The sequence below is a fragment of the Artemia franciscana genome, chromosome 10 (assembly GCF_032884065.1).
Source record: "Artemia franciscana chromosome 10, ASM3288406v1, whole genome shotgun sequence".
In the NCBI taxonomy this organism is placed as follows: Eukaryota; Metazoa; Arthropoda; class Branchiopoda; order Anostraca; family Artemiidae; genus Artemia; species Artemia franciscana.
Window position 1 is genome coordinate 36,655,087 of NC_088872.1, and position 25,827 is coordinate 36,680,913.

The 25,827-nt window shown below is 35.5% G+C and overlaps 1 protein-coding gene across 1 annotated transcript in view; it reads left to right on the forward strand.

The window, feature by feature from the left end:
* Nucleotides 1-10,367: 10,367 nt before the first annotated feature.
* Nucleotides 10,368-25,827, forward strand: part of LOC136032147 (neurogenic protein big brain-like) — a 60,462-nt gene continuing 45,002 nt past the window's right edge. Inside the window, exons 1-2 of the mRNA XM_065712319.1 lie at nt 10,368-10,750; nt 16,294-16,420. Of these exons, the coding sequence (XP_065568391.1) occupies nt 10,432-10,750; nt 16,294-16,420 (446 nt within the window). The 5' untranslated portion in view covers nt 10,368-10,431. The remainder of the gene's footprint in view (nt 10,751-16,293; nt 16,421-25,827) is intronic.

Consider the following 25,827-nt stretch of genomic DNA (forward strand, 5'->3'; position numbering starts at 1 on the left):
CATTCAGTACCTTTTATCATCAACTAGGCCAAAATATAAATCAAATTATAAAAGGTGACAACAATTAACCACCAAAAACAAAACGACAAAAAATAAAATGAAAACCCATTTGGTACCCCCATCAATCCACTAGGCCTAAATAGAAATCAACCTATGAAAGGTGACGGCAATTAACCACAAAAAACAAAACGACAAAAAATTAAATAAAAAACCATTCGATTCCTTCCATCATCAATCCATTAGCCCTAAATATAAATCAACTTATGAAAGATGACGACATTTAACCATCAAAAAAAAAAATCAAATAAAAAACCATTTGGTAGCCCCATAAATTCACTACGCTTCAATATTAATCATCCTGTGATAGGTTATGACAATTAACCACCAAAAACAAAACAAGAAATGACAAAAAATCAAATGAAAAACATTTCGGTACCCCTATCAATCACCTTCGCTTAAATATAAATCAACTTATGAAAGGTGACGACCATCAACTACAAAAATAAAAACAAGAAATGACAAAAATCAAATAAGTACAATTTGGTACTTAAGGAATGTGACGACAATTAACCGCCAAAAACAAAACAAGAAACGACAAAATCAAATGAAAAACCATCTGGTACCACCATCAATCCACTAGGCCTAAATATAAAATGAACTTATGAAAGGTGACGGTAATTAGCCACCAAAAACAAAACAAGAAAGGACAAAAAATCAAATAAAAACCATTCGGTACCTTCCATAATCAGTCCACTAGGCCTAAATATATATCAACTTATGGAAGGTGACGACAATTAACCACCAAAAACAAAACAAGAAACGACAAAAATCAAATAAAAACCGTTCGGTACCCCCATCATCAATCCACTAGCCCTAAATATAAATCAACTTCTGAAAGGTGACGAAAACGAAACACCAAAAACAAAACTAGAAATGACAAAAAATCAAATAAAAAACCATTCCGACCTCTAATCGTCAATCCACTAGTCCTAAATATAAATCAACTTATGAAAGGTGACGAAAATTAAACACCAAAAACAAAACAAGAAATGACAAAAAATCAAATAAAAGACCATTCGGCACACCCGTCATCAATCCATCTATCCACTAGCCCCAAATATAAAGTAAATTATGAAAGGTGACGACAATTAACCTTCAAAAATGACGAAAATTCAAATAAAAAACCATTCGGTACCCCATCAATCCACTAGGCCTAAATATGAATCAACTTATGAAAGATGACGACAATTTACCACCAAAAACAAAACAAGAAGGGACAAAACTCAAATAAAAAACCATTTGGTATCCCAATCAATCACCTAGGTCTCAATATAAATCAACTTATGAAAGGTGGCGACCATTTAGCATGGAAAACAAAACAAAAAGGACAAAAACCAAATAAAAAACAGTTTGGTCTCAATCACTCGACTAGGCCTCAATATAAATCAAGTTATGATAGGTAACGACAATTGACCACCAAAAACAAAACAAGAAACGACAGAAAAAATCAAATAAAAAGCAATTCGGTACCACCATCAATCCACTAAGCCTAAATATAAATGCGATACCACTAGGCCTAAATTTTCCCCATCAATCCACTTGGCCTAAATATAAATCAACTTATGAAAGATGACGACAGTTAACCACTAAAAACAAAACAAGAAAGGACAAAAAAAAAAAAAAAAAACATTTGGTATCCCCATAAATACACTAGGCATTAATATATATCAACTTATGATAGGTGATGACAATTGACCACCAAAAACAAAACAAGAAACGACAAAAAATCACATAAAAAACAATTCGGTACCCCTATCAATCAACTAGGCCTAAATAGAAATCAACTTATGAAATGTGACAACAATTAGCCACCAAAAACAAAACAAGAAACGACAAAAATCAAATAAAAAAACATTCGGTACCCCATCGTTCCACTAGGCCTAATCATAAATCATCTTATGAAAGATGACGACAGTTAACCGCCAAATACAAAACAAGAAAGGACAAAAATCAAATAAAAAACTGTTAGGTACCCCCATTGATCCACTAGGCCTAAATATAGATCACGTATGAAAGGTGACGACAATTAATAACCAAAAACAAAACAAGAAATGGTAAAAATTGAATAAACAACTATTTAGTACCACCCATCATCAATTCATCAAACCAAAAAAGCAACAATTTGATTAATTAACACAAAAAAAAAACCATCCTTCTCATAAACCCAAAAACAATGGCCCTTCAACAACCTTCGGAACTCGCTCTTGCACGATATAGGTTAATATCATAATTATTTCAAGAGAAGAGGAAGGGAGAGCCAAGTACCCGCCCACTTTTGGTGCTTCAGGTCCCAAGTACAATTCATTTATTGGGCCAATCCGCTGTTTTCAGAATTCTACACCAGACTGAGAATAGAGTTTGGAACGCTTATTGATGGATTATTTTTAAAGAAAATAAAAGACATAGACTCAGGGCCGTTACTTACTGGGCTGGGGAGGGGGACACCTCCTTCCAATGTTTTGGTTACTCGGTGAAAAAATAAGCCGGTAAAATTATTTGTTTGGTTCAAAAAAGACCACAAAAATATTGACGTGTCATCTACGAAAATTTTAAACTTTGTCGGTAAACGCAGCAGTTTTACTGACTCCTGTGATTTTATAGATGGTGTTACAATTTGCCATTTGATTACATAAACAGCATTAAAATAGTGACATGATATGTACCGAAATCTGGATTTCAGTTGGTAAACGCAGCAGTTTCCGTATGACGAAGCTTCCATAAACTTTAGACAAGAAGACGTGTTCAGAATGAATAGTTTCAAGGTGTTGTTTCAATTTGCTGGGTCTAATACTATCAGCAGCCAAAACTTTGGGTCACAACAAACTTAGTGAAAAAGGACCTATTTCAAGGATTTTGGCCCATTTCCTAGTTTAAATCTGTTGATTAAGACATTTTTTTTTGTCCTTAAAGATTTTATTACCTAAGGTGCTTATTCTGTAAGTTCCAAGCTTATAGGGGAACGAACATTTGTGTTTTCTTATGCTCTTCTGGCATCAAAATGTTCTGAGCTAAAGTCTCAAAGTCTCATTTGATGCTGTGTAAGCTCCTAGCCTGTCAGCCATCAAAAATAAATTTCGTGTATTTACACCATTTTCGAAAAAATCTAGTGCTTTAAGGCCTCTTTGGCCATCTGTACACGCCCTGTAACCTGAAAGTTATTCCGATAAAAATATTTATGTTGTGTATTTACGCCCTTTCTTAAAATGTATCGTGCGTGGGAGTTCCATTGACTCTGTGGACTCAGTGTATACGATCTGTAGGCTTCAAGCTGATCAGAAATAAACATACGCATTTCATGGGCTCTTACACTCTTTAGGCGAGAATCTGTTTTGCCTTGAGATCTCAGTGGTCCCAGGATCGAAATTTCTTTCTGTGATGAGAAACATTCGTGGAAAACCTTTTGGTCTGGGTTGGGAAGCCCAGGATGGTTTTCAGAAATATTTTTGTAGGACGGTACCTTCGTTGCTTCCAGGCCGATCAAAAATATTCGAAGTCATGTGATTTATCAACAGGTAAAGAAATCAATAGAGAAAGATAGTTAAAGATGCCGTGGCTTGACCATTAAACTAAAATGAGTACGTCAACGTAAAAACGATGTTGCAATTAAGGTGTACCAAATGAGGGATAAATGATATGGAACTTTGACTTGACTTGACTTTATTAACAAAAAACACTTTACATAAATCTGTGCAATTGGTGTGAGGCGAAACATACTTCTTAAACCACTTTACAGTAGGATGCTAAAACTTCGCAAAACAAAGGAAGATACGACCTTGAATTTTATAACAGGTGACGCGCCGGTATCTTTATCACAACTATTAAATAAAAAAACAAACAAGTTTTTTAACCGAAAGTAAGGAGCGACATTAAAACTTAAAACGAACAGAAATTACTTCGTATATGAAAGGGGCTGCCTCCTCACCAACGCCCCACTCTTTACGCTAAAGTTCGACTCTTTATCTCAGCTCTATTTTTTAAAACAGTAAAAAACTTTAGCGTAAAGAGCGGGGCGTTGATGAGGAGGCAGCCACTTTCATATACAAAGTAATTTCTTTTCGTTTTAAGTTTTAATGTCGCTCCTTACTTTCAGTTAAAAAACTTGTTTGTTTTTTTATTTAATTTCTGAACGTTTCTTAATCAATGCATGTTTTGATTTTGGCTCTCCGCAGATGAATAATTAAAACAAAATTTTTATATTTTGGCTAAATGGCTTTCTCATAGTTTTGATCGAATAATTTTGAGAAAAAAGGAGTGGAGGAGGAGGCCTAGTTGCCCTCCCATTTTTTGGTTACTTAAAAAGACAACTAGAAATTATAATTTTTTACGAATGTTTTTATTAGTAAAAGATATACGTAACGTACAAATTAGCCTACGTAACGAACTTCTGTATTCTCATGTTTTTATTACGTATATGGGGGGGGGAGGTCACCCCTCCGTCAGTACCTCGCTCTTTACACTAAGGCTTAAATGTTGTCCCAATTTCTTAAGAATGACCCCTGAATCACAAAAGCCGTAGAATAAATAGTTGATTACATTACTAAAAATTCTTAAGCGTAAAGAGCGAGGCATTAGGAGGAGGAGAGCCCCTCATATGCGTAATAATTTCTGTACGTTTTAAGTTTTAATGCTGCTCCTTACTTTCAGTTGAAAAAAACGTTTTCATATTTATTTTTTCATTGTTTTTTTTTTAAATAATACTAAAAAATTCTGCGCCCCTTTCATGGAAATTTTCTTCCCCCATGACAAATTCCTCCATGGAAAGTTTCCCCAACATATCTCCGTCTTCTCACTCCCCCCCCCCAACCACAAAATCCCCCTGAAAACGTCTGTACACTTCCCAATCATCATTACTATATGTAAGCACTGGTCAAAGTTTGTAGCTTGTAGCCCCTCCCACGGGGAGGGGAAAAAATGATCTCTATCCTTTATATGTAAAAACCATATAACCAAAGTAAGGTGAAAAATTTGACACAAATCAAGAATATCCAGAAAAAAGAAAGATCTTTTAGTTTCAGATAATTTTTCTGTCTTCCTAGGGTGTGCTAAAAATTGGTCCATGATTCTTATTGATTTATTTTGAACAATTTTGAATTCTCGTAGATGTGACGGGAAAGTCAACATCCAAACACCAGGGTATATTGAAAATAGCATTCAACAAACGCAAAATATAAAGTCCTCACGATCTATTACGGAAACAGAAACTTAAATCGATGCAAACAACCGAGATTCCTGGACACTGATGCCGCGAATTTACTAATATGTGCTTTAAATAACAAAGCTGAGTCTATTAAAATTCTTAAATATCTAAATACATCCAGTCTTTTTATGGAGGAAATTCCAATACTGATAGTTATAAATGACACACACCTCACTGACTTCGAACTTCTCTCAAAAACAGCAAATTTCGACTCTCTTTGATGGGTATAGTCTATTATCATGAAACAAAGAATTTACATTCAGAACAACAGTTTCGAGGGACAAATCGTAGGTCCTCTTCATTTTTCGCCTTCAAACTAATTGCTGTGTCATTCGCAAACACTATCGGTAATTCTTCTTCCGATGTCACGCCATTTGGAAGATTATTTATATAAACTTATCGGCCCCATACTTTAAAAAAAAATATTCTTTTAATAAAATTATCGGCCCCAATACACACCCCTAAGGCAGCCCTATATTTTCTAGTGGAAAAATGTGAGGTGATTTCTCACCGACTTGGATTCTAAAACTTATTTCAGATAAATACGAGTTCACTAAGTCAAGAGCTATTCAGCGAATTCCTATGTTTTTCAACTTATCAAGACGAATTGCATGATCTATTGAATCAGAAGTTTTTTTATGACAAAAAATATAGTTGCCGCCAGATAATTATCATCCATAGCCTCTGATAAGAAATGGTGTAAAGCGGCTACTGCTTGCTCTGTTGACCTACCACTAAAAAACCACTAAAAAAAAACTGAGTGGGAGAAAAAAAATTCTTTACCAGAAATGAAGTAACCCTAATCTTTGCTATTTTTCAGAAACCTTAGAAACAGGTGATAAAATTATAACAGGCCTATAGCTGTTTGAATTATCTTTGTCACCTTTTTTTTTTAATAAAGGTAAAACTTTTGCTACTTTAAGACAAACTGGAAAAAAAACACATTTTTATGCAAGAATTAATGATATTTAAAAGCGGCTGAGAAAGTAGATCAGCTATATCTTTAATGCGAGGAGTCAACATACCATCACATCTAGTAGAAAATCTATTTTTCAGACTAGTAACACATCCTTGGTACTCCAGAAACTGGATCGGGTATATAAATATAGTCTTATCTATTTTATTTGGTACATATTTTCTATGATTATGTGTTCCCTGAGAAATTTGATCCACCAGATAATTTCCAACTTTCCCAAAATAGTCAAAAATACATTCGCCATAGAGGTTTGAAGGCACTATTTACAAAAACGAGAAATTTCGAAACTTTGGTTTTCTTTTTTAAGATCTTGAAACTTGTGGTTTTCTTTTTTATAGTTTTTGAATTGTTGTAATCTCTTGTCAAATATAGAATCATCTTTTGTAATAACTACGAATTTTCGTTTTTTGGGCCTTGCTACTGACATTATATAACTGGTGTCGTTCAACCCTTTAAGCTTTATCAGGTAGCAAGTAGATTTTATCTAACAAAAAAAACAACTACTCTTAAAATTTTCAGGTATTTTTCTAGTTTGAATTAAGACATTAAAATTATTGCTTGGGCACCGTAAATTATTTTTCAGTTTACATAATAACTTTAGCGATTCTGAACTGAACTTAACAATTTTTTTCAACTTTTTTGTCTTAAAAAGACAACTCTTTTCAACTCTTGTTGAAACAACAATTGTTTCAACTCTTTTTTGTCTTAAAAACATACTGCTTACATACTTATAAAGAAAGAAATTCGGTAATGATGTTTTTCTAACAGCAATTTCTACTAAGCTTTAAATTTTAGGTTTTCTGTTTTAAGGTTTTGAATTGTTGTAATCCCTTGTTAAAATATATACAAATATTTTTGCAATCACCAGTTTTGGCTCTTTACGAAATTTAATGTTTTTTCATACTAAAGTCAATTCAAAGATATTTAATTGTTACCGCAATCCGATTTCTAACAACGATTTCTAATAAGCTTCAAAATTTTGTTTTCTTTTTTTCAAGTTTTTGATTTGTTGTAATCCCTTGACCAAATAAATGCAAATATTTTTGCAATTACCATTTTTTGCGCTTTAAGCAATTTAATGTAAAGTTTTTCGGGCTTAAAAATCTTCAGTTTTTCCAGATAACGATACATTCACTCTCGTGGTATGATGGGGGGGGGGTGTGATTTAATTCATTGAAATTTCGATTTAATTTTTTAAGGTTTTTGAATTGTTCTAACCCCTTCTCAAAATATATTCAAATATTTTTGTAATTGGCGGTTTTTTTTCCCTTTAAGCAATTTAATATAAACTTCTCCATAAACGGCACGCGGCAGGCTTCTATAAATGGATTCTCACTGTCGCTTGTCTTCTAACCGCAGACAATTTGCTGTCTTTTCATACTGAAGTTTTTTCAAATATATTTTATAATTAAAGCAAGTTCAGTTTCTAACAATGATATCTACTAAATTTCAAACTTTTGGTTTTATTTTTTTAAGGTTTTTGAATTGTTGTAATCCCTTGTTGAAATATATACAAATATTTGGGAGGCACTCGGCACATGGCAGACTTCTATATATGGATTCTCATTGTCGCCTGTCTTCTCACCACAGACAATTTGGGCCTTTTATTGATCACGTTGAAAAAAATGGCTATCTTAAAGTTTTGATTGAATGTGTTTGGGGAAATTGTAAGCGTGGGAGGGGGATTAATTGCCCTTCAATCACTTTTGATTATTAGAAAGGGCACTAGCCGTTTTAATTTCCAATTGAATGAACCTTTTTCGAAATTTCTACGATAACAGATGGCCATCCCAAAATTTCTATCAGATGTGTTTTGGGAGAATACGAAGTGTGTGTTTGAGGGGGAGGGGTGTTCAACCTCCAATTACTCTGAAACCCATAAAAGGAACTAAAAATTCTGATTACCAATCCAATGAGCACCCTCCAAAGTTTATACGATCACCCTTTTTATATAGACCTTATATACCCCCAGGGCATAGCTTACAACCCTTGCCCTGAGGGCTGTAGGAGGGTTGCCATTCTCTAATATATAATTTCCGGACGTTTCAACTACGTTGACAAAATTGTTGATTGGATATGTCTGAGGAAACGGTGGGCGTTGGAGGAGGGTTAATTGTCCTCCGATCACTTTTGACTATTAAAAAGCGCCCTAGTCCTTTCAATAACTACTAGAGCCTACGATATGAACATTTTTTAAAGCATTAAAAACGGTAGCATAATGATTGAGGGACTGAGGGGGGGGGAAGCCCCCTCATGTGCGGAATAATTTCTATTCGTTTTAACTTTTAATTTTGCTCCTCTTTTTCAGTTGAAAAAACTTGTTTGTTTATTTAATTCTGATTGTTCCTCAAATAATGTCAGGAAACTCCCTCCTCTCTCCACCGAGAATCCCCCACAAATAGTTCCTCCCACGGAAAGCTACCCCATGAAAAATTCCTACTGCCTGAAATCCTCCGGACAATTCCCTCCTCGCTGAAAATTCTTCCCATAAAATTTCCCGGACAATTTCCCTAGTTGCCCTTAGTCATGGGGGCTATTTTCCCACCAATCTTGTTGTTCACTTAAAAAGAGCACTATAATTTTAATTTTCGTTTCAATGAGCCCTCTCTCGACTTTTAAGGACCATTGATCCAACACAATCACCCATTGGGAAAAAATTAAATAAAAATGCATCTGTGATCCTTCTTCTGGCAAAAACACAAAAATTCCTCGTTTTTGTAAATAGTACCTTGAAACCTCTACAATTGGATTCTGTGATATGCTCAATTTGATGTTATGATTCTAAAATTTTCTTGGATTTGTAGGATTGTTTTGATGGATGTCATTAAACTTAGTGAACTTTATGTATTTGGAATTAGCATAAAAGCCATTTCTTTTGATGTATTATTAGTTATAAGAATTTGTTTCTTTGGAGTTTCCAAAATTCTTTTTTCGGAATTTCGAAAAATAATACTCTTTCTTTTGAAATCGTTGGTATTACACGCTGGTGCATATCTGGTAAGTTTTGAATACACATAGGGTCATGTCCAGGTATTACGGGCGGTGTGGGTGGTGAAATGCAATGACACTACTAGAAATTATTCTCCTTGTAAAGAGTGTTGAATGGCAAACCAAACGATATGTTTAACTTTTCACCAAAGAATTTATCCAGACATTACCGGACATTAAATTCTTTAAATTTACCAGACATTATCCGTCGGAGGGGGGGGGGGCAAGTGCTATCAGGAGTTTTGGTGTTTGCCAGAATTTAAATGGGTATATTTATAATTTTCCATTTTTGGCACATTTTACACGTCCTGTTTTTCCCAGGCTCCCATTACCATTTACAGGCTGCAGTATGGATTATTTAAGATACCGGTTGCAGGATTATTTAGGAAACCACAGTAGTGTTAATTGATTATGACTTCGTAATACCATTTAGTTTGACAAAATAATTTCAGATAGCTTGAAACATCTACTGAAGCATGAGCTATTTCAGAAACCTCTGAATAAGAAAATACTAAGCCTTATTAATGCGATATGACTTCCAGAATTTATTTCCAGTATTTATTTTAGAGCTTCCAGGCAACTGGACCTCCATTGGACTCCATTTTCCTTACCAACATCATCGGCTACATTACTTCTATTTATAATTCACACGACCAGAGAGGATTTATTTTTTTGATATTAAGAACCAATTGCTGATGAGAATTAAATACTAAAAACCACACAAACCAAAAATAAGTAAATGTTTGTATGTAACTCAGGGCTATATACAAGCATTAAGGATGGGGTTTGGGACACATTTGTGCTGTTAACACTTAATATATTTGTAAAGATCGTTATATTGTAAATTGGAAGATATGTTTATCTTTCATCTAGCGAATCAACCTGAAATTTTTAAATTTGATCGAGTGTTTTCTCAGGAGGTGTTAGTCCTCCTGGAGTTCTGAAATTACTCACTTTTCCTACTGAATAACTTTCTGTTTAATTCACTTATCCTGTAAATGCTCAGGAGTTGCGACTCGTTTTTAGTAAGATGCCGCTACTTACTTGTCATGATTTTAGATGGCGTCAAGGAAGGCGCAAAAGAAATGTTTCTGCGCTTTTCAGGAAGCGTTAGAGAAAGAACCCTGTCAAATTGTATTCCTTAAATTTACATTAGTTTAAATGTCCACGTTGAAGAGGAAGGACATACTCAGTGATAATTTAGCGAGAAATGGCGAAGAAAAGTGTAACTGTTCCTTTAAATACAAATATATCTTCAGCAACAGTAGACACATTACTAGTGACGCTATTAGAAAAGCTTGATAAAAGACATGATGATGATAATGTGGCTGTACCATTTCAAGCAGAAGTTAGGACTTTGGAATTTTGGAGATCAGTTGTGGCTGAATGTGTTGGAACTTTTTTTTTGATATTCCTGACATGTGGTGCGTTTATACCTTGGTCAGGACACAGCCCTCCATATATTGGAATCGGTTTAACTGTTGGATTCACTGTAGCCATGTTAACACATTGTTTCGCTCTAATTTCCGGTAGGCCTGTATATACATATTTTGTAATTTGCTTTGTTTGAAAAGGTTTGTGTTTTAGGCTAGGTTGCATTGAATCATATCGGCTTTTCGCCAGCTTGGAAAATTTCTTTTGCATAAGCAAAGGTGCACTCTCCCCTTCCGACCTTATTATGGCTGCAGATTCAATCCCGGAAGACAAAAAGCTGCTGTACTATGTAGCTATGTAGCCTACCCGAGCCGTTTTGAATTAAAATCAATATTGTGGAAGTGATGAAAAAAATGAGAGCCAAAGTCTCACACGGATGGCCGAGTTTTAGGATTGACACATAACCTACAAGTTCCCTGGACTCGCGGACGAACAGGGCAACCTATATTTTTATACTCTTCGAGTTTACGGCGAGAGTAACTAGGGTAAAAAACCAGTATTTAATTGGGCAAAATTATGTAAAACTAAAACCCTCGTTACCAAAGAGGAATTGAGATGAATTGTACACATTAGTGAATAACTAAAAAATCTAAGCTGTGCATCAATATGGTAATTATTAAAATTGGTAAAATTCTACTTTTGGCTATGTTGGAAAGGGGTTAGGTTAGGAAAATGAAACTTCCAGGGATAGGTCTACAGGCTAAAGAAGGCTATATAACGGGAAGGAATTTTTAAGTACCTACCTCCGCTCCTCCCTCTAGAGGATCCTGACCTTTAAAAATCTGTGTGATACAAAGTGAAACCTTGCAAAATATATCTTCTGCTTAAATGTAGTACAACAAAATTGTTTTCAGCTTCAAAACTTTGCTCGGTCCCGTTTATAAGGTTTTAAAGATATGCAAATACATTTCCTAAATTTTGAAAAAAAAATTATTGACACGACTTTTCTTGAACTAATTGAAAATTGCTTTTCTTGAACTAAAGCCAGAGAAAAGGAATTTGATAACTGAAAATTACAGTAAAATGTTGTTTTGTCAAAATTTCAATAGGTTGAAATTTATGAAATAAATAAGGTTTAATAGCCTAGTACGGAATTGGAGGCAAATTTCAGGACCCTATGTAGCCGTGATTACCAAAGTTGTCCAGGTGGGCCCCAAGGCGTGCACGGGAGACTTGAAAGGGGTCTACGTTGGCGTGATGAAAAAATAGAGGTTTACAATTTGTAAACAGGGGTCCAAGGAAAATCGTCTGGTTTAGATTGTAAAGAACTAGATTGCTGACTTGACTTCACCTATCAATTTACGCAGATAATATTTTAAGAAGCTCAGCGACTGTTACTTGTAACAAGAGCTCATATGGCACTTGTGACGGGACAAGAAGAGCCAAGAGCTCATATGGTATGAGTTCTAACAAAATTCTAAGAATCAATAGATTGATTTAAAAGGAAAATCAGAGGCTTAATGCCGGTCAGGATTTAAAATAAGAGCTCTGAGTCACGATGTCCTTATAAATGTCAAAATTCATTAAGATCCGATCACCCACTCGTAAGTTATAAATACCTAATTTTTCTAAATTATCCCCCCCCCAACTCCACCAAAGAGAGCATATCCTGTCCGGTTATGTCAGTCACGTATCTTAGACATGTTTTTATTTTTCCCATCCAGTTTCATTCTGATCTCTCCGCTTTAAGTATTTTCTAAGATCCCCCCCCCCAATGACGCTGGATACGCTTGAGATTTAAAATAAGAGATCTGAGTTATGAGGTCCTTCTAAATATGAAGTTTCATGAAGATCCGATCACTCCTCCGTAAGTTAAAAATACGTCGTTTTTTCTAATTTTTCAGAATTACCTCCCCCCCCAATAGAGCGGATCCGTTCCAATTATGTAAATCACGTATCTAAGACTTCTGCTTATTTTTCCCACCAAGTTTCATCCCGATCCTTCCAATCTAAGCGTTTCCCATGATTTTAGGTTCCCCCACCCCAAACTCCCCCCAATGTCACCAGATTTGATCGGGATTCAAAATAAGAGCTTTGAGACACGATATCCTTCTAAATATCAAATTTCATTGATATCTGATCACACGTTCGTAAGTTAAAAATACCTCGTTTTTTCTAATTTTCAGAATTAACCCCTCCCAACTACCCCAAAGAGAGCGGATCCGTTCCGGTTATGTCAATCGTGTATATAGGACTTGTGCCTATTTTTCCCACAAAGTTTCATCCCGATCCCTCCACTCTAAGTGTTTTCCAAGATTTTAGGTTTCCCCCTCCCAACTCCCCCCCCAGTGTCACCAGATCCATTCGGGATTTAAAATAACAGCTCTGAGACACGATATCCTTCCAAACATCAAATTTCATTAAGATCTGATCAACCGTTCGTAATTAAAAAATACTTCATTTTTTTCCGAATTAACGGGCCCTCCACTTCCTCTCAGATGGTCAAATCGGGAAAACGACTATTTCTGATTCAATCTGGTCCGGTCCCTGATACGCCTGCCAAATTTCATCGTCTTAGCTTGCCTGGAAGTGCCTAAAGTAGCAAAACCGGGACCGACAGACCGACAGAATTTGCGATTGCTATATGTCACTTGGTTAATACCAAGTGCCATAAAAACGGTAACTTTAATTCACTGTGTCAACCACAAATAACACCTAGTAGCAAAACAATTTGAGTGATAGATTGCACCAAACGCTTCAGTTTGCGTTAATGCAGTCAAAATAATGAAACAAAGCATATGAATGCACGTTTGTTTGAGCAATGTTGCGATGAAAATGTTGAAGGCTTCCAGTAATTACCCTTACATACTGAAATACGCTCGCTGTCGAAAGGTGCATGTTTAAAAAAAGTTTTGCTCAATTTTTTAACGGTTTTAGAGTTTCTGGAAAGTATGGATTAAGATTAAAAAAAACCCGAAGAATTTGAAAGCAGACATCGCGTGTTAGACAAATTTGTTAATGACACTAACTTACAATTACACGGAGACAGATTAACTTACACATTACACATTAACTTACATCACGTATCTAGGACTTGTGCTTATTCTTCCCACCAAGTTTCATCCCAATCTCTCCACTCCAAGTGTTTTCCAAGATTTCTGGTTCCCCCTCCAATTCCCCCCAATGGCACAGTTCCGGCCAAGACTTAAAATAAAAGCTCTGAGACACGAGGCCCTTCTAATTATCAAATTTCATTAAGATCCGATCACCCGTTCGAAAGTTACAAACACTTCATTTTCCCTAAGTTTTCCGAATTAACCTGCCCTTCACTCCCCCCCCCCAGATGTCGAATCGGGGAAGCTACTATTTCTTATTTAATCTGATCCGGTCCCCTGATACTCCTGCCAACTTTCAGCGATCGCTATATTGATCACGTATCTAGTTTCAGATCTTCTTCATGCAAAAACTAAGTTCATCTAGAATTTGAATCTAGGACCTCTCTCCCCCAAAGCGAGAATCATACCACTAGACCAACGAGACACGTATAAGGACAACAATCATTTATTTTATCGCAAATAAAAATTCTTCTCAACTATCTCGTTCGCTTGCTCCTCCCCTAGATGGTTGAATCGGGGAAGTGACGATTTCTGATTTAATCTGGTCTGGCCGGTGATACGCCTGTCAACTTTTATCATCTTAGCTTATCTGGAAGTGCCCGAACTAGCAAAACCGGGACCGACCGACATACAGACCGACGGACAGAAATTGCGATCGCTATATGTCATTTGATAAATACCAACTGTCATAAAAAGAAGCCAGATTCTCGACAGTTTTTGCAGTTTATTCCATTCTAAATATTTAGCGTTTCTACGGGTTAATCACGACATTTCGCAGAATATAACTTTGACTAATCATGAGGACTAATCCTGTGCGTACGCAGGGTAAAGGACTCGTGTCACCCCTTCAAAGGTCCACATAAATATGAGTTGGTCCATACCGGTCCTTTCTTTTATTTTCGTTGAGTTGAATTGTTTTGGGGATTTGACAAAGCCATTCTCAAAATAAGAGATTTCAAATTTCTGATTTTAAATTTCTCAAAAAAATGAAAGAAAATTCTCGAAGTTTGACTAATACGGTCAGTTTCTTTAATTATGAAGGTTATAAAGTTGTGGAATAACTTGGAAAATGAAATGGAGAAGATAGAAAATTTTAGTGATTTTAAAGGAAAATAGAAAAAAATTACTAAGTAAGTATGAATTTTAATTTTGTTTGTTTTGAAGGCCATTTGATTTAAATTAAATTCGAATTGTTTGTTGGTTGGTGAGTGTGGCCTCACAGTATGGACATAGTATGCAACTGCTGCCCCCCAAGTAGTATTGTTGTTGTTTTATTTATTTTTAAATTTTTTCTTTCTTATTATGGTGAAGTTTGAATGATTTTATGTGTATGCATTTCTTACCTGATTCACCTCACGCCAACCGTTTGGTTTCGGGTGAATCATATTAGTTTTCGTATGTAGATTGCTTTTGTTGTTAAATAAGTTGTTACTTGCTAAATATCCCTAAAAAAATAAAGTGATCTGTGTAATCAGAGGAAAACCGGTTTGTCTTTTGCATTCAGTGATAATCAGGTGATAATCAACTTTACAGGTTTTTTTTTTTTAATATATATTTAATATGTAGAGACGGGTTGGTTATGTATTTAATATAATGTGTTTTGGGTGGTCTGCTTTAAATAATTCTTTGTTGAAGTTTTCATAATTTTGCTAAGAAAGTACTATATTTTCATCATATTTTGGTATATTTCATTAGGATTAACATAACTAATCACTATGATTAACCTAACTTCACTTCTTGAGTGTCTTAGGGTTATTCAACAAGTAGGCTACCAATAAATATATCGGACGATTGTTCGGGAGTGGGGATTCAGCTTTCCTTTCCCCGTTGTATGCAGATAAGTCCTCTTCCCTTTTGAGCTTTGATCTATGTCACTGTTCTTTTTTCTGTAATCATGGTTATATCAAATTATATTAGATTATTGTACTTCAGACTTTTTTTCATGTTTTTTTTTATGATGCAAATTATTGCATAACGTAGTGCTGAACTATTTATATCGCTCGATGGAGACTGGTGTAAAATCTGACTCCCTAATAAAATCGTTTGTTCACTTCTTTGAAAAAATTGCAATTTTGGAGCAAATTAAATAAAAAAAAATTTCAGCTGAAAGTAAGGAGCAACGTTAAAACTTAAAACGAACGGAAATTAATTATTATGTATGTGAGGGGATTCGCCCCCTCTTCAATGCCTCGCTTTTTACGCTAAAGTTCAAAAGAATGATCCCTGAATCACAAAGAACGTTTAATTAGAATAAATAGCTCTTTTGAAAGTGCTAAAAACTTCAGCGTAAAGAGCAAATTGGTTGAATCAAAATATATTAGATTTTGGTATATAAAACTCTTTTTGGTGGTTGAAATTTTTAGGTGCAAATTACAACCCTTCGATATGTTCTTTTGTCTGTAATCATGGTTATATCAAAATATATTAGATTATTGTATATAAGACTCTTTTTGGCTGTTGAAATTATTTTTAGGTGCAAATTTCAAACCTCCGATATTTTCTTTTTTCTGTACTCATATTTATATCAAAATATATCAGATTATTGTATATAAAACTCTTTTTTATCGTTGAAATTTTTTTAGGTGCAAATTTCAACCCTTCGATAACGTTGGCTTTGGTTGTCAAAAGATCTATGTCTCCATTTCGTGGAGCTTTGTACTTTGTGGCACAAATTGGAGGAGCAATTGCGGGATCAGCCTTATTATACGGGTAACCTTCCAACCTGCCTTTTGTTTACATAGGCCTCTCTTTATATGGGCTATCTCCATTGAAATGTATTTGAAAACGGCCGTGCTTCTGAAAGTGTTTTTGCTGCTATTTAAACAAGTTTCTCCGATAATGGATTGTTGAAACCATATGTGTATTATTTGAGGCTACTTAGACAAAGGGGCAAGAGACCTTTGTCTGTCCCCTGTTTGTTAGTCCGATTTGAACCTTAGATTTGGTTAACTCAAGATGGTGTCATTATTTGGCGACCGAAGAGCAGTATTTTCTTAGCGCTCGAAAAATCATTCCATCCTAGAAAGTGATTGAAGATCTTGAACGCTCCATAGCCCGGTCAATTAGATTGCATCTGCTTAGTTTTTTTTTTCTTTGGCCTTTAATGATAGTGTATATAAACGAGCAGAATAGGATAATGGCGCTCTCTGGAAAAGCGCTGACAGGCGGCTTCAGTTCCTGAAATTTATGGGGGAGGAGAAATATTTCGGAATCTAGTAGGGTTAGATTTGTCTTGTACTTCTATGCAATCCAGAACACTCAAAAACTTGACTTAATTAAAATCTAAAATAACCGGTAGCAACAAAGACAAATGGCGGGTGACAGAATGCATTGGACTTGTGTAATTTGGGCTATATATTTGCACATTAGGGGGGGGGGGGTTAGGTTACTTAACTGCAGTACTTTACTGCATTTAAGTGCAGATATTTAGCCCAAATTATATTCTTATATCAACTAAAGTTTTATATTTTCGTCATGTTTTGGTATATTTAATCTAACTTCACTTCTCGAGTGTGTTCTGGATTGTAAGGGAGTACCTTTGTCTTTATCAATTTCCTTGATAATACCAAAAAAAGATATTTTTCAATTGAAAATACTTCCAGAAAGGATGTTGTTAAAATCTAGGAGGAGGTACATGTCCCCTGCCGCTCCTTAATTGCCACTACTGCTGCTGATATGTCTAGGATAGAACTAAATTTCGTTTTTTGAGCAGCAGAAGGTTGTACAGAGTCCTCACTTAGACCATTCGAAAAGACGGATACGATTTTTGCAGAAATTTTGGTTTCTTATAGAATAGGATAATTTCGTTCTCAGGTCTCGATTTTTAATGCTGTAAATGTTACTTGGGACAAATGCAAGGATTAAAAAAATCCAGGTGAAGATTAAAGGTTCCAATGAACCTAATTAGAGAAATGTTTTAAGGGACTCTCTGGCTCTTAATTGTTTTTACATTATTCGCCCTTCTTATTCTAACCTTCTCATCATTATTACCCTATTGTTACCCATGAGGGGTAAGAGGAAAGTCCCTCACCCCTTAGTTCCGTACTAAGACTCAACAGGAAAAGTCAAAACACAAAAATGTGTTTTTAATTATGTACAGAAATACGTTTTTCTTTATGCAGGAATAGAAGTCTTCCAAAAAAAAGTACTCGGCTACTATCGAACTATTCCCAAAAGTTAACCTCTTTACATTGTTCTCCACAGATATTTATTAAACGGGAAGGGGAGCGAGCCTCCAAACTTTCCAAACTGTTTTTCTCAGGACTGAGGTCTTGAAATAATTTTCTTTTTTATTTTGCTGTAGAAGTTTGATGTTTTCCCAAATGTTGCGAAATTTTCCCCTTTTTAAATTTTTGGTTCATTCAGGACCAGGGGGCGAATCCTCCTTACCCTCTTCTGTGGACCCCTCGGATGCTTTCGTTTCATGGCTATAATCCATGTTTAGTCTGCAACATTTACGGATTTTGTGTAGATGATAGCAGTGTCTTATCAGAGATGTGGCATGTTGGATACCCCCTCCCCCGTGATTTTGATTCGGGCTTCCATTATGTATACCTAGGAGTACTCAATCAAGGAGTGTAATTACTGACTGACCTAGGATGCTATAGAAAGGGCACAGGGATAAAATTCATTTTTAGATATTTTAGATTAAAGAAATTGTTTTTATGAATAAAATAATAGTTCCAGAAATAGTAGCTATAGAATCTGGTTTTATCCTTTTCTCCTCCCAGTTTTGTTTTTCTGGGTGAATTTAGAAGAGGATACTTTTGAAAAGTGGATTATAAAATAAAAAATAGAAAATTATAAATAAACTCGTAAAAATCACTAGATTTTAGGGGAGGGACACTTGCCCGCATTTAGCTAGGATACTTTTCTGTATTGGCGAAGTTATGTTTGTAATATGAGGTTTTGGTGAGCAGGATTTTTTAGATAAACCTTATTATGAGCGTTCTTGGTCAGTTGGATATGCAGCCTATCGTTCCATCGACTGTTTGACGTATGTCGCACAACGCAATACGCCTGTGTTTAAACGAATCAATGCCTGGAATTGTCTTTCTAAAATCATCAGCATTTTCTTCCGGAAAAATTGTCTGTTTGCTTCTGTGTCGTAAAACCGATGCCTTCCGGAATTTCTTAAATATGTTCTCGCCTGGACTTTCAAAGCGTCAAAATAAAGAGTCGATTCCTTTTCTTTTTTATAATTTCGGAATTTCCTATTTTCTAACATCGAATCGAAAATGTCCAAAATTCTTCCAACTACCCAAGAATTTTAGGAATATGTTATTGGATCCTTTCTCTTTTGAGATCCCCTCTTTTTAAGCTTTGCTTTGGGGGCGGTATTTCTTTTCAGCAAAATTTCAAAAGAAGAGATATGGTCTTTTCATGCTTAAGGAATTTCAAGACGTTTCAAACCGTAATCGAAATAGATTCCAAGCTTATATAAAATGTATGTGATTCTATTATGTTCAATAGTTGCACCTGCTTTGAATTTTGAATGGTTATTCTTTTTGGAATGGGGTTTTATTATACCCTTTTAATATATAGACGGGATGCTTGATTATACGGATGTCTTGTCTTTGTGCTGTAGCTACCCTTTTTGACTAAAGTTTAATTTAACACTTTCGGATGTCTTTAGCATGAATGTGCTATTTTTGACAAGAATTCAAGTCTGTTTGGGAGGAACTAAAAGGAAGGAAGAATTTCGGACGCTTAATATTTATTGTAAAACTAATTAAATACTTAAATAAGCTATTCAAATGAGCATTAACATTTATGGAAACGACTGTTCAAATTTTGCAACAAATGTTCAAATTTTCCTAGGAATGGTTTTTCTTCACCTACTTCTTTAGCAAAGGGGTGAAAGTGCTGCCAAGTCTTTTAGTAGGGTTTTAACATTTGTAAATGAACCCAGATTGAAAATCAGGAGCCCCGGTCTCAAAGAGGCCAAGTGGAAGATTTTTTTTCTTATGGAAATAGATCTATATGTTCGGAGTTTAAATGATTTTTTTTATTTGTAATCCAACTGTTTGCTTTACAGAATTTTCAGACCTTTCTTTTTTACTATTATTTTGCCGGACACACCCTATTGCTTTCAATTTATAAATCTTGTTTTGGTCGTATAATATTTTATTCCTATATTAAATTATAGAAAGACAGTGTGGTCTATGAAAAGTATATAATATTCTTATTTTTTATAATCAAGATTTGCCTTTATTGAGCTTTTTTTGATTATTAGTGGTTTGGTCTTTCCATAGTTTAAACCATTTTGGTAATGTCAACTTTTTAGCATAGACAGTGAAAGAAAGGAGTCAAAACCAACCATCCGTGTTCACTTTACTTTCTTAGTGCTAACGCTCCCGATATGAAAATTTGTTTCTGTATTTGATTACAGAGCGACACTGTATACCAAAAAATAGCAGTTTTATTTTTTTCTAATCTGCGTTTGTAGTTACAGTGTTGTGTTTCATTTTTTTTCTCGCCTAGTTTGTTTTCTACTGCTACGAGTGGGGCTAGAGCATGATCCTTTTTTCTTTTCTTTTTTTGCCGGAGTTCTGGAGAATGTTTTTAAAGATTCTGTGAGAAGCAATAAGCTTTTATAACCTGAATTAAGTAAAGCAACATAAACTGCGATGGAAAAGAATGAAAGAGGTGCAGTGCATATTGTGCAGGGGTATCCCGAGGCGGTAAGTCATTTCAAAGGCTCAGCAAAGGCAAAAGTAAAGAAAATTCCTGGCTAGGGGTTGCTCTCTTTCCCCCACCTGGTGAAATATTGGAGCGCCTGACATACCGCACAGTTCTGCCACGAGTGGCTTTGTCCCACAACACTTGGCACAGTTCCGATACGCTCTACGTGATATCTGAAAGTCGGCCACCGCTTGATTTTCATCTAAAGGATTGCTGATTCTCTTTGGATTCCGTGAATGGCATCATGCTATTCTATGTGACCATAATGAAATACAGGAATGAATATTTTGCTATATTTATGCGTCCAGTATTGCACATGCATGTCCCACAAAGGGAGCAGGTGACCTTAGCTCAAAGAAGATCAGCTGCTCAATCTTCTCATTGACCCCCGAAAATCCAATGTAAACATATTTGGGCAAGTACTACCCAGACCCAGCTTGTAGTGATGAATGGTTACAGCAGATGAAAGCAATAGTTGCAATCTTTGTTTAACACCTGCTCCTGAGTAATGCTACCTGACCACACCATTTTCAAAGCCATCGAATCGTGATGATCCTTGGTTCCCTTAACATTGCGTGACATCAGTGTAGTAATTATGCACTACCAGTATATGATTGGAGCGTGTTTTATTTTACTCTATAAACAAAATGCATTTACTAAAAACACATGTAACTGTAACTTACGAGCGGCCTTGTTTAATGTTTAAACATTAATGCAATCATTAATCGTTTTGATGCATTGTTTAATGCATTCAAAATGGGCAAAGTTTGAAACTAAGTTTCTTGAATTGTTATTACCCTCGCATTCTTGCACACTGGGAAGGATGTATCATGGGATCCTCCTGATATTCGCCTATAGAATATTCTTCTGGAAAAATGGAAGAAAATGTATTTTTCTCTTGTTTTTGATCCCCCTCCCCATTGTGAGGAAGTATACTAAAAACTGCATCTATTTATATGAACTTACTCGTATATACTCGTTCCTTTTCCGTTCTTGAGTGAACACTAACCAACATTGAAAGTTACATGTGTTCGCAGTCATCATTTTGTTTTGTGTGTTTTAGTCAGTAAAGCGATCAGTGCTCATTGGAAAATGGCGAACATACCCGTTCCATCCTAAGACTTATTGTTTTTATTCATTATTAAATACAAAGACAAGTCTGTTTCAACAGAAAGTAAGCAGCAACATTAAAACTTAAAAAGAAAAAAAATTCGTATATAAGGGGGGTTGACTTTTCCTCAATCCTTGCTCTTTACGCTTCAAACTTAATTTTTTCAAAAACTGCTTCTCATTCAAATTCAACGGCCCTTGTTTTTGGGCAGCTTTTCTTAAAGAAATGTGAAAAAAGGTTAAATATTTCTTATTCTTTTATATTAATTATCAACGCACTGTAATCGAATATGAGAATAGCAAGGTGTTTCCCATTTTTTTTTCTCGGGTTTTTAATGTAGATAGAATGATCGTAGAAACTTGGGAGGGGACTCGTTCGATCAGACGTTAAAAGTTATAACGCCGCTTTAAAGAACCAAAAGTAATTTCAGCGCAATCGTACCCCCTTCCCTGCACTTTTTACCCCGGTATCCCCTCCCCCAGCCAACGGATTATAATGGAGAATTTACAAAAAACGAAACCTTGGGTTGAAAATTTTGGGAGACATGCAGCCTTTCTTAACCTTGTTATTCAAGGGTGCACCCACAATGCCCATTAGTTTGGATGTATTTGATAGAATGAGGTGGGTGCAAAATTTGAGGAGTATTGCATACAATTTTTGATATATAGTCGAACTCTTTATTTCATAGTTCAAATTCAGTTTATTTCTAAACCTCATACTTTCAGTTCAGTCTCTGAACCTTAGCTCAAAGAACAGTGGTGTAATTCTGTCAAAGTCCTGGGAGGGGGGCGGAAAGTTGAGGGCACTTTTCCCAAGAAAATGCGAGTGAAAACTAAAAGGTGAGCCGCATAGTGCCATAAAGGTGAAGATACTAAAGAAAACTGTCCCGTTTCTATGGATGCTTGAATTATGCTGGCTTATCTTAGTATTGAACATATTTTTGAAGAAACTTAAATTTAGGCGGGGGAAAACTGGGGCTGGGGTTGAGGGGAGGGAGTAAACAGAGGTCTGGAAAGGTCAGTTACTCCCTCCCCCCTGCGTGCCCTATAGCAAATTACACCCCTGTCAAACATAAAATTTATCATTTAGCTACAAACTATAACGTAGATTACAGATTTCTCTCATTTAAGCCTTTAAAGAGTACATTCGTTCTACTGTCAAATACGAGAATGTGAGATAAACTGTTGTTTTAGACACGACGGCATTATGAGTGCAATCTAAACCTTGAGCAGAATGAGGTGTTTAGAACAGATTCATTATATGTAAAACAAACATTATGCCGAACAATATCGTCACAGGGCGGGGTAAAGAAGATGGGAACTCCACTTTTTCAAATAGCACAATATTTCCCTTAATTTATTTATTTGTTAATGCAAGTGCGGCAAGATCTACACAGCTTGTCTCACTAATGATTGTAAAATTAAAGAAAAAAAAAACGCACACGCACACACAAAACAACCGTGAAATATACGTCATAACAAGATACATCAAAAGAATAACTAATGTAAAAAAAAAGAAAATCAAAATGGATCATAGTAAGACCTTGTATGGAACTCTAAAGCTTTGACTTTTGAAACATTGTACTGTGGTAGCTTCAACTGTATCTGATGTACTTTCCAAGTTTCCCAGACACGACTGGACAAAGAGTTTTGGCCTGATCTTTTCTTTGGACGGTATGCCCTCCTCAGAACTTATGCCTGCTTACGTGTTGGTGCCCAAGCATCCAGGCTTTAGTGTAGGCCATTATCATTTGATCTTTTGGAAAAACATTGAGATGGTCATTCAAAGATTCTTGGGGGAGGAGGAAGGTTTAATTGTTCAGGTATATTATTATAGGCTGTACTAGCTGGGGGAGGAGGACTGTACTAACTGTATAAGCGTGTGCTTATTTTTTGGGGGGAGTATACTTCACCCAGAGACAGGAAGAACAAAACGCGTCAGTGGAACTTTTTTTTTGGGATGGGGGTCCGGTATTTCAGGGCTGGACGTATCTTCGAACAAAAATCGTGAAAATATAAAATTATTCGGAACCATGGAAATTTTTAGATTCCGGGGATGCACGTCCTGAAGCCTCCTTTGTACTCTCAAAAGCCTTTCTCGAAGTGACTTTCGTAGGGGTTTTAAATGAGCTTAATTATGACCAAAATACCGACTCTAATTATGTTGACTTTCTATTTCTTCCCCCTTGAAGCTATCTATTTAATTACAAACTAACAATAGTCAACTTCTGTTCCAATCAAAGCACATCTTATTTATGTAGCAGAATTATATCTCGTGCTTAAAAAAGAAGAATATTAGAATCCCATTTGTGAAAAATAAGACGGGACTTCTTTTCTGTTGCCTGTCTGCCATATGCTGTCTACCAACCCCTGGGCACAAGTTTGTGCCGCGACCGTTCAGGCTCACTGTAAGCCAGGTGTTGCCTCTTAAAGGGGGAAGTTTGAAGTTGTACAGAAACTATTCTCTGATAATTGGGGTTTTACGATTGATTGTGGTAACGAGTTGGGTATTGTTGACAATTTTGTATCAAAGACACCCGCTCTACTTTTAATTTCCCAAATCATAAAACCAAGCAATGAAATTAAAAAAAACAACTTTTTATTCTGCTTAATCTCAGAAGATAATTTAGAGGAGAGCAGCCATCCAAAATCAAAACACGTTCAATCCAAAATCTTAAACAACACTTCTGCTTCAAGATGGGATTACAAAGTTTATGCTGGTGCACACAGTTACATTTAGGTGCACTTCTTAGAAGAGATTAAATAACGATCAGAAATTGAATGAGAAAACAAGTTTTTTCAACTGAAAGTAAGGAGCAATATTAAAACTTAAAACGAACAGAAAAAATATCCCGTATATGAGGGGGGGGGGGCTCCTGCTCAATACCCCGCTCTTTACGCTAAAGTTAGGCCTTTTGTTCCAATTCTTAAAGAACGAGTCTTGAAACACAAGGACCGTTTATTTAGAATAAGAACTTAATTTATTAAGAACTTTGGAGGCATCCCCCCTCATATACGGGTTAATATCTGTTCTTTGTAATTTTTAATATTGCTCCTTATTTTCAGTTGAAAAATTACATGCACAGAGCTAATGTTTGCTGATACCATTGTTCTTATGGCTGAGAGTAGGAATTACCAGCAAAATCTAATTTTGTGTAATTCTAGAGTAATTAATTAGCAACATATTTATATAAACAGTAAATATTTCATAATTTTATAATATTCATTGTTTTATAATTATTTATTTTTTATAACAATAATTTTATTTTCACGTGCGCAAATCAAGGATTTAAAAATAAATATAGATACTATTATGGTAATGATATATAGGATTAGAGGCACAATTACCGAAGAGAGGAGGGAGTTTTAGTTTTGCTAGGTCTAAAAGCTAGAGGTTAAAGAGAAATGAAATCTTTTCCGTTATACCTACACTACTATTTAAAATGTATTTTTCTTTTGTTTATGAGTATTAATTTGAATCGAAAGAATGACGTACAGCAAAATACATGGGAAATATATAATCTGGGCTACATGTTTGCAAATTGAAGCAAAGCAAAGTGAAATGTTTTTAGGAAAGATGTAAGTATTTTAGGATTTTAAGGATTACCTATATTTTTCCTGAAAGCACTTCACTTTACTGTATCCTTATCCCCCGTAACGTAAGGAGCGAGCCGGCTTAATAGTAACCGAAACTTAAAAGTCTCATCGAATTTAATCTTACCCATCAAAAGTTACGAGGCTGAGAAACTTTGCCTCATTTTCAAAAAAATGGAAACATCCCCTAAAAGTAAAAGAATCTTAATGAAAATCACACCATCAGATTCAGCGTATCAGAGAACCCCTATGTAGAAGTTTCAAGCTCCTATCTGCAAAAATATGGAATTTAGTATTTTTTGCCAGAACAAAGATCACGGATGCGTGTTTATTTGTTTATTTGTTGTTTTTTTCCCCAGGGGTGATCGTATCGATCCAGTGGTCCTAGAATGTTGTGAGGGCTCATCCCAACGGAAATTAAAAGTTTTAGTGCCCTTTTTAAGTAACCAAAAAATTGGAGGGCAACTAGGCCTCCTCCCACGCTCATTTTTGCCAAAGTCATCGAATCGAAATTTCAAGATAGACATTTTGTTCAGCATAGTAAAAAACTCTACTAACTATGTATTCGAGGACGAGTTACTCCCTCACAGTTCATGGGGGAAGGGCTGCAAGTTATAGACTTTGCCCATTGTCTACATATAGTATTGGTTATTGGGAAGTATACAGACGTGTTCAGGGGGGATTTTTTCTTGTGGTGGAGAGGGGGTTACGTGAGAGGATCTTTCCAC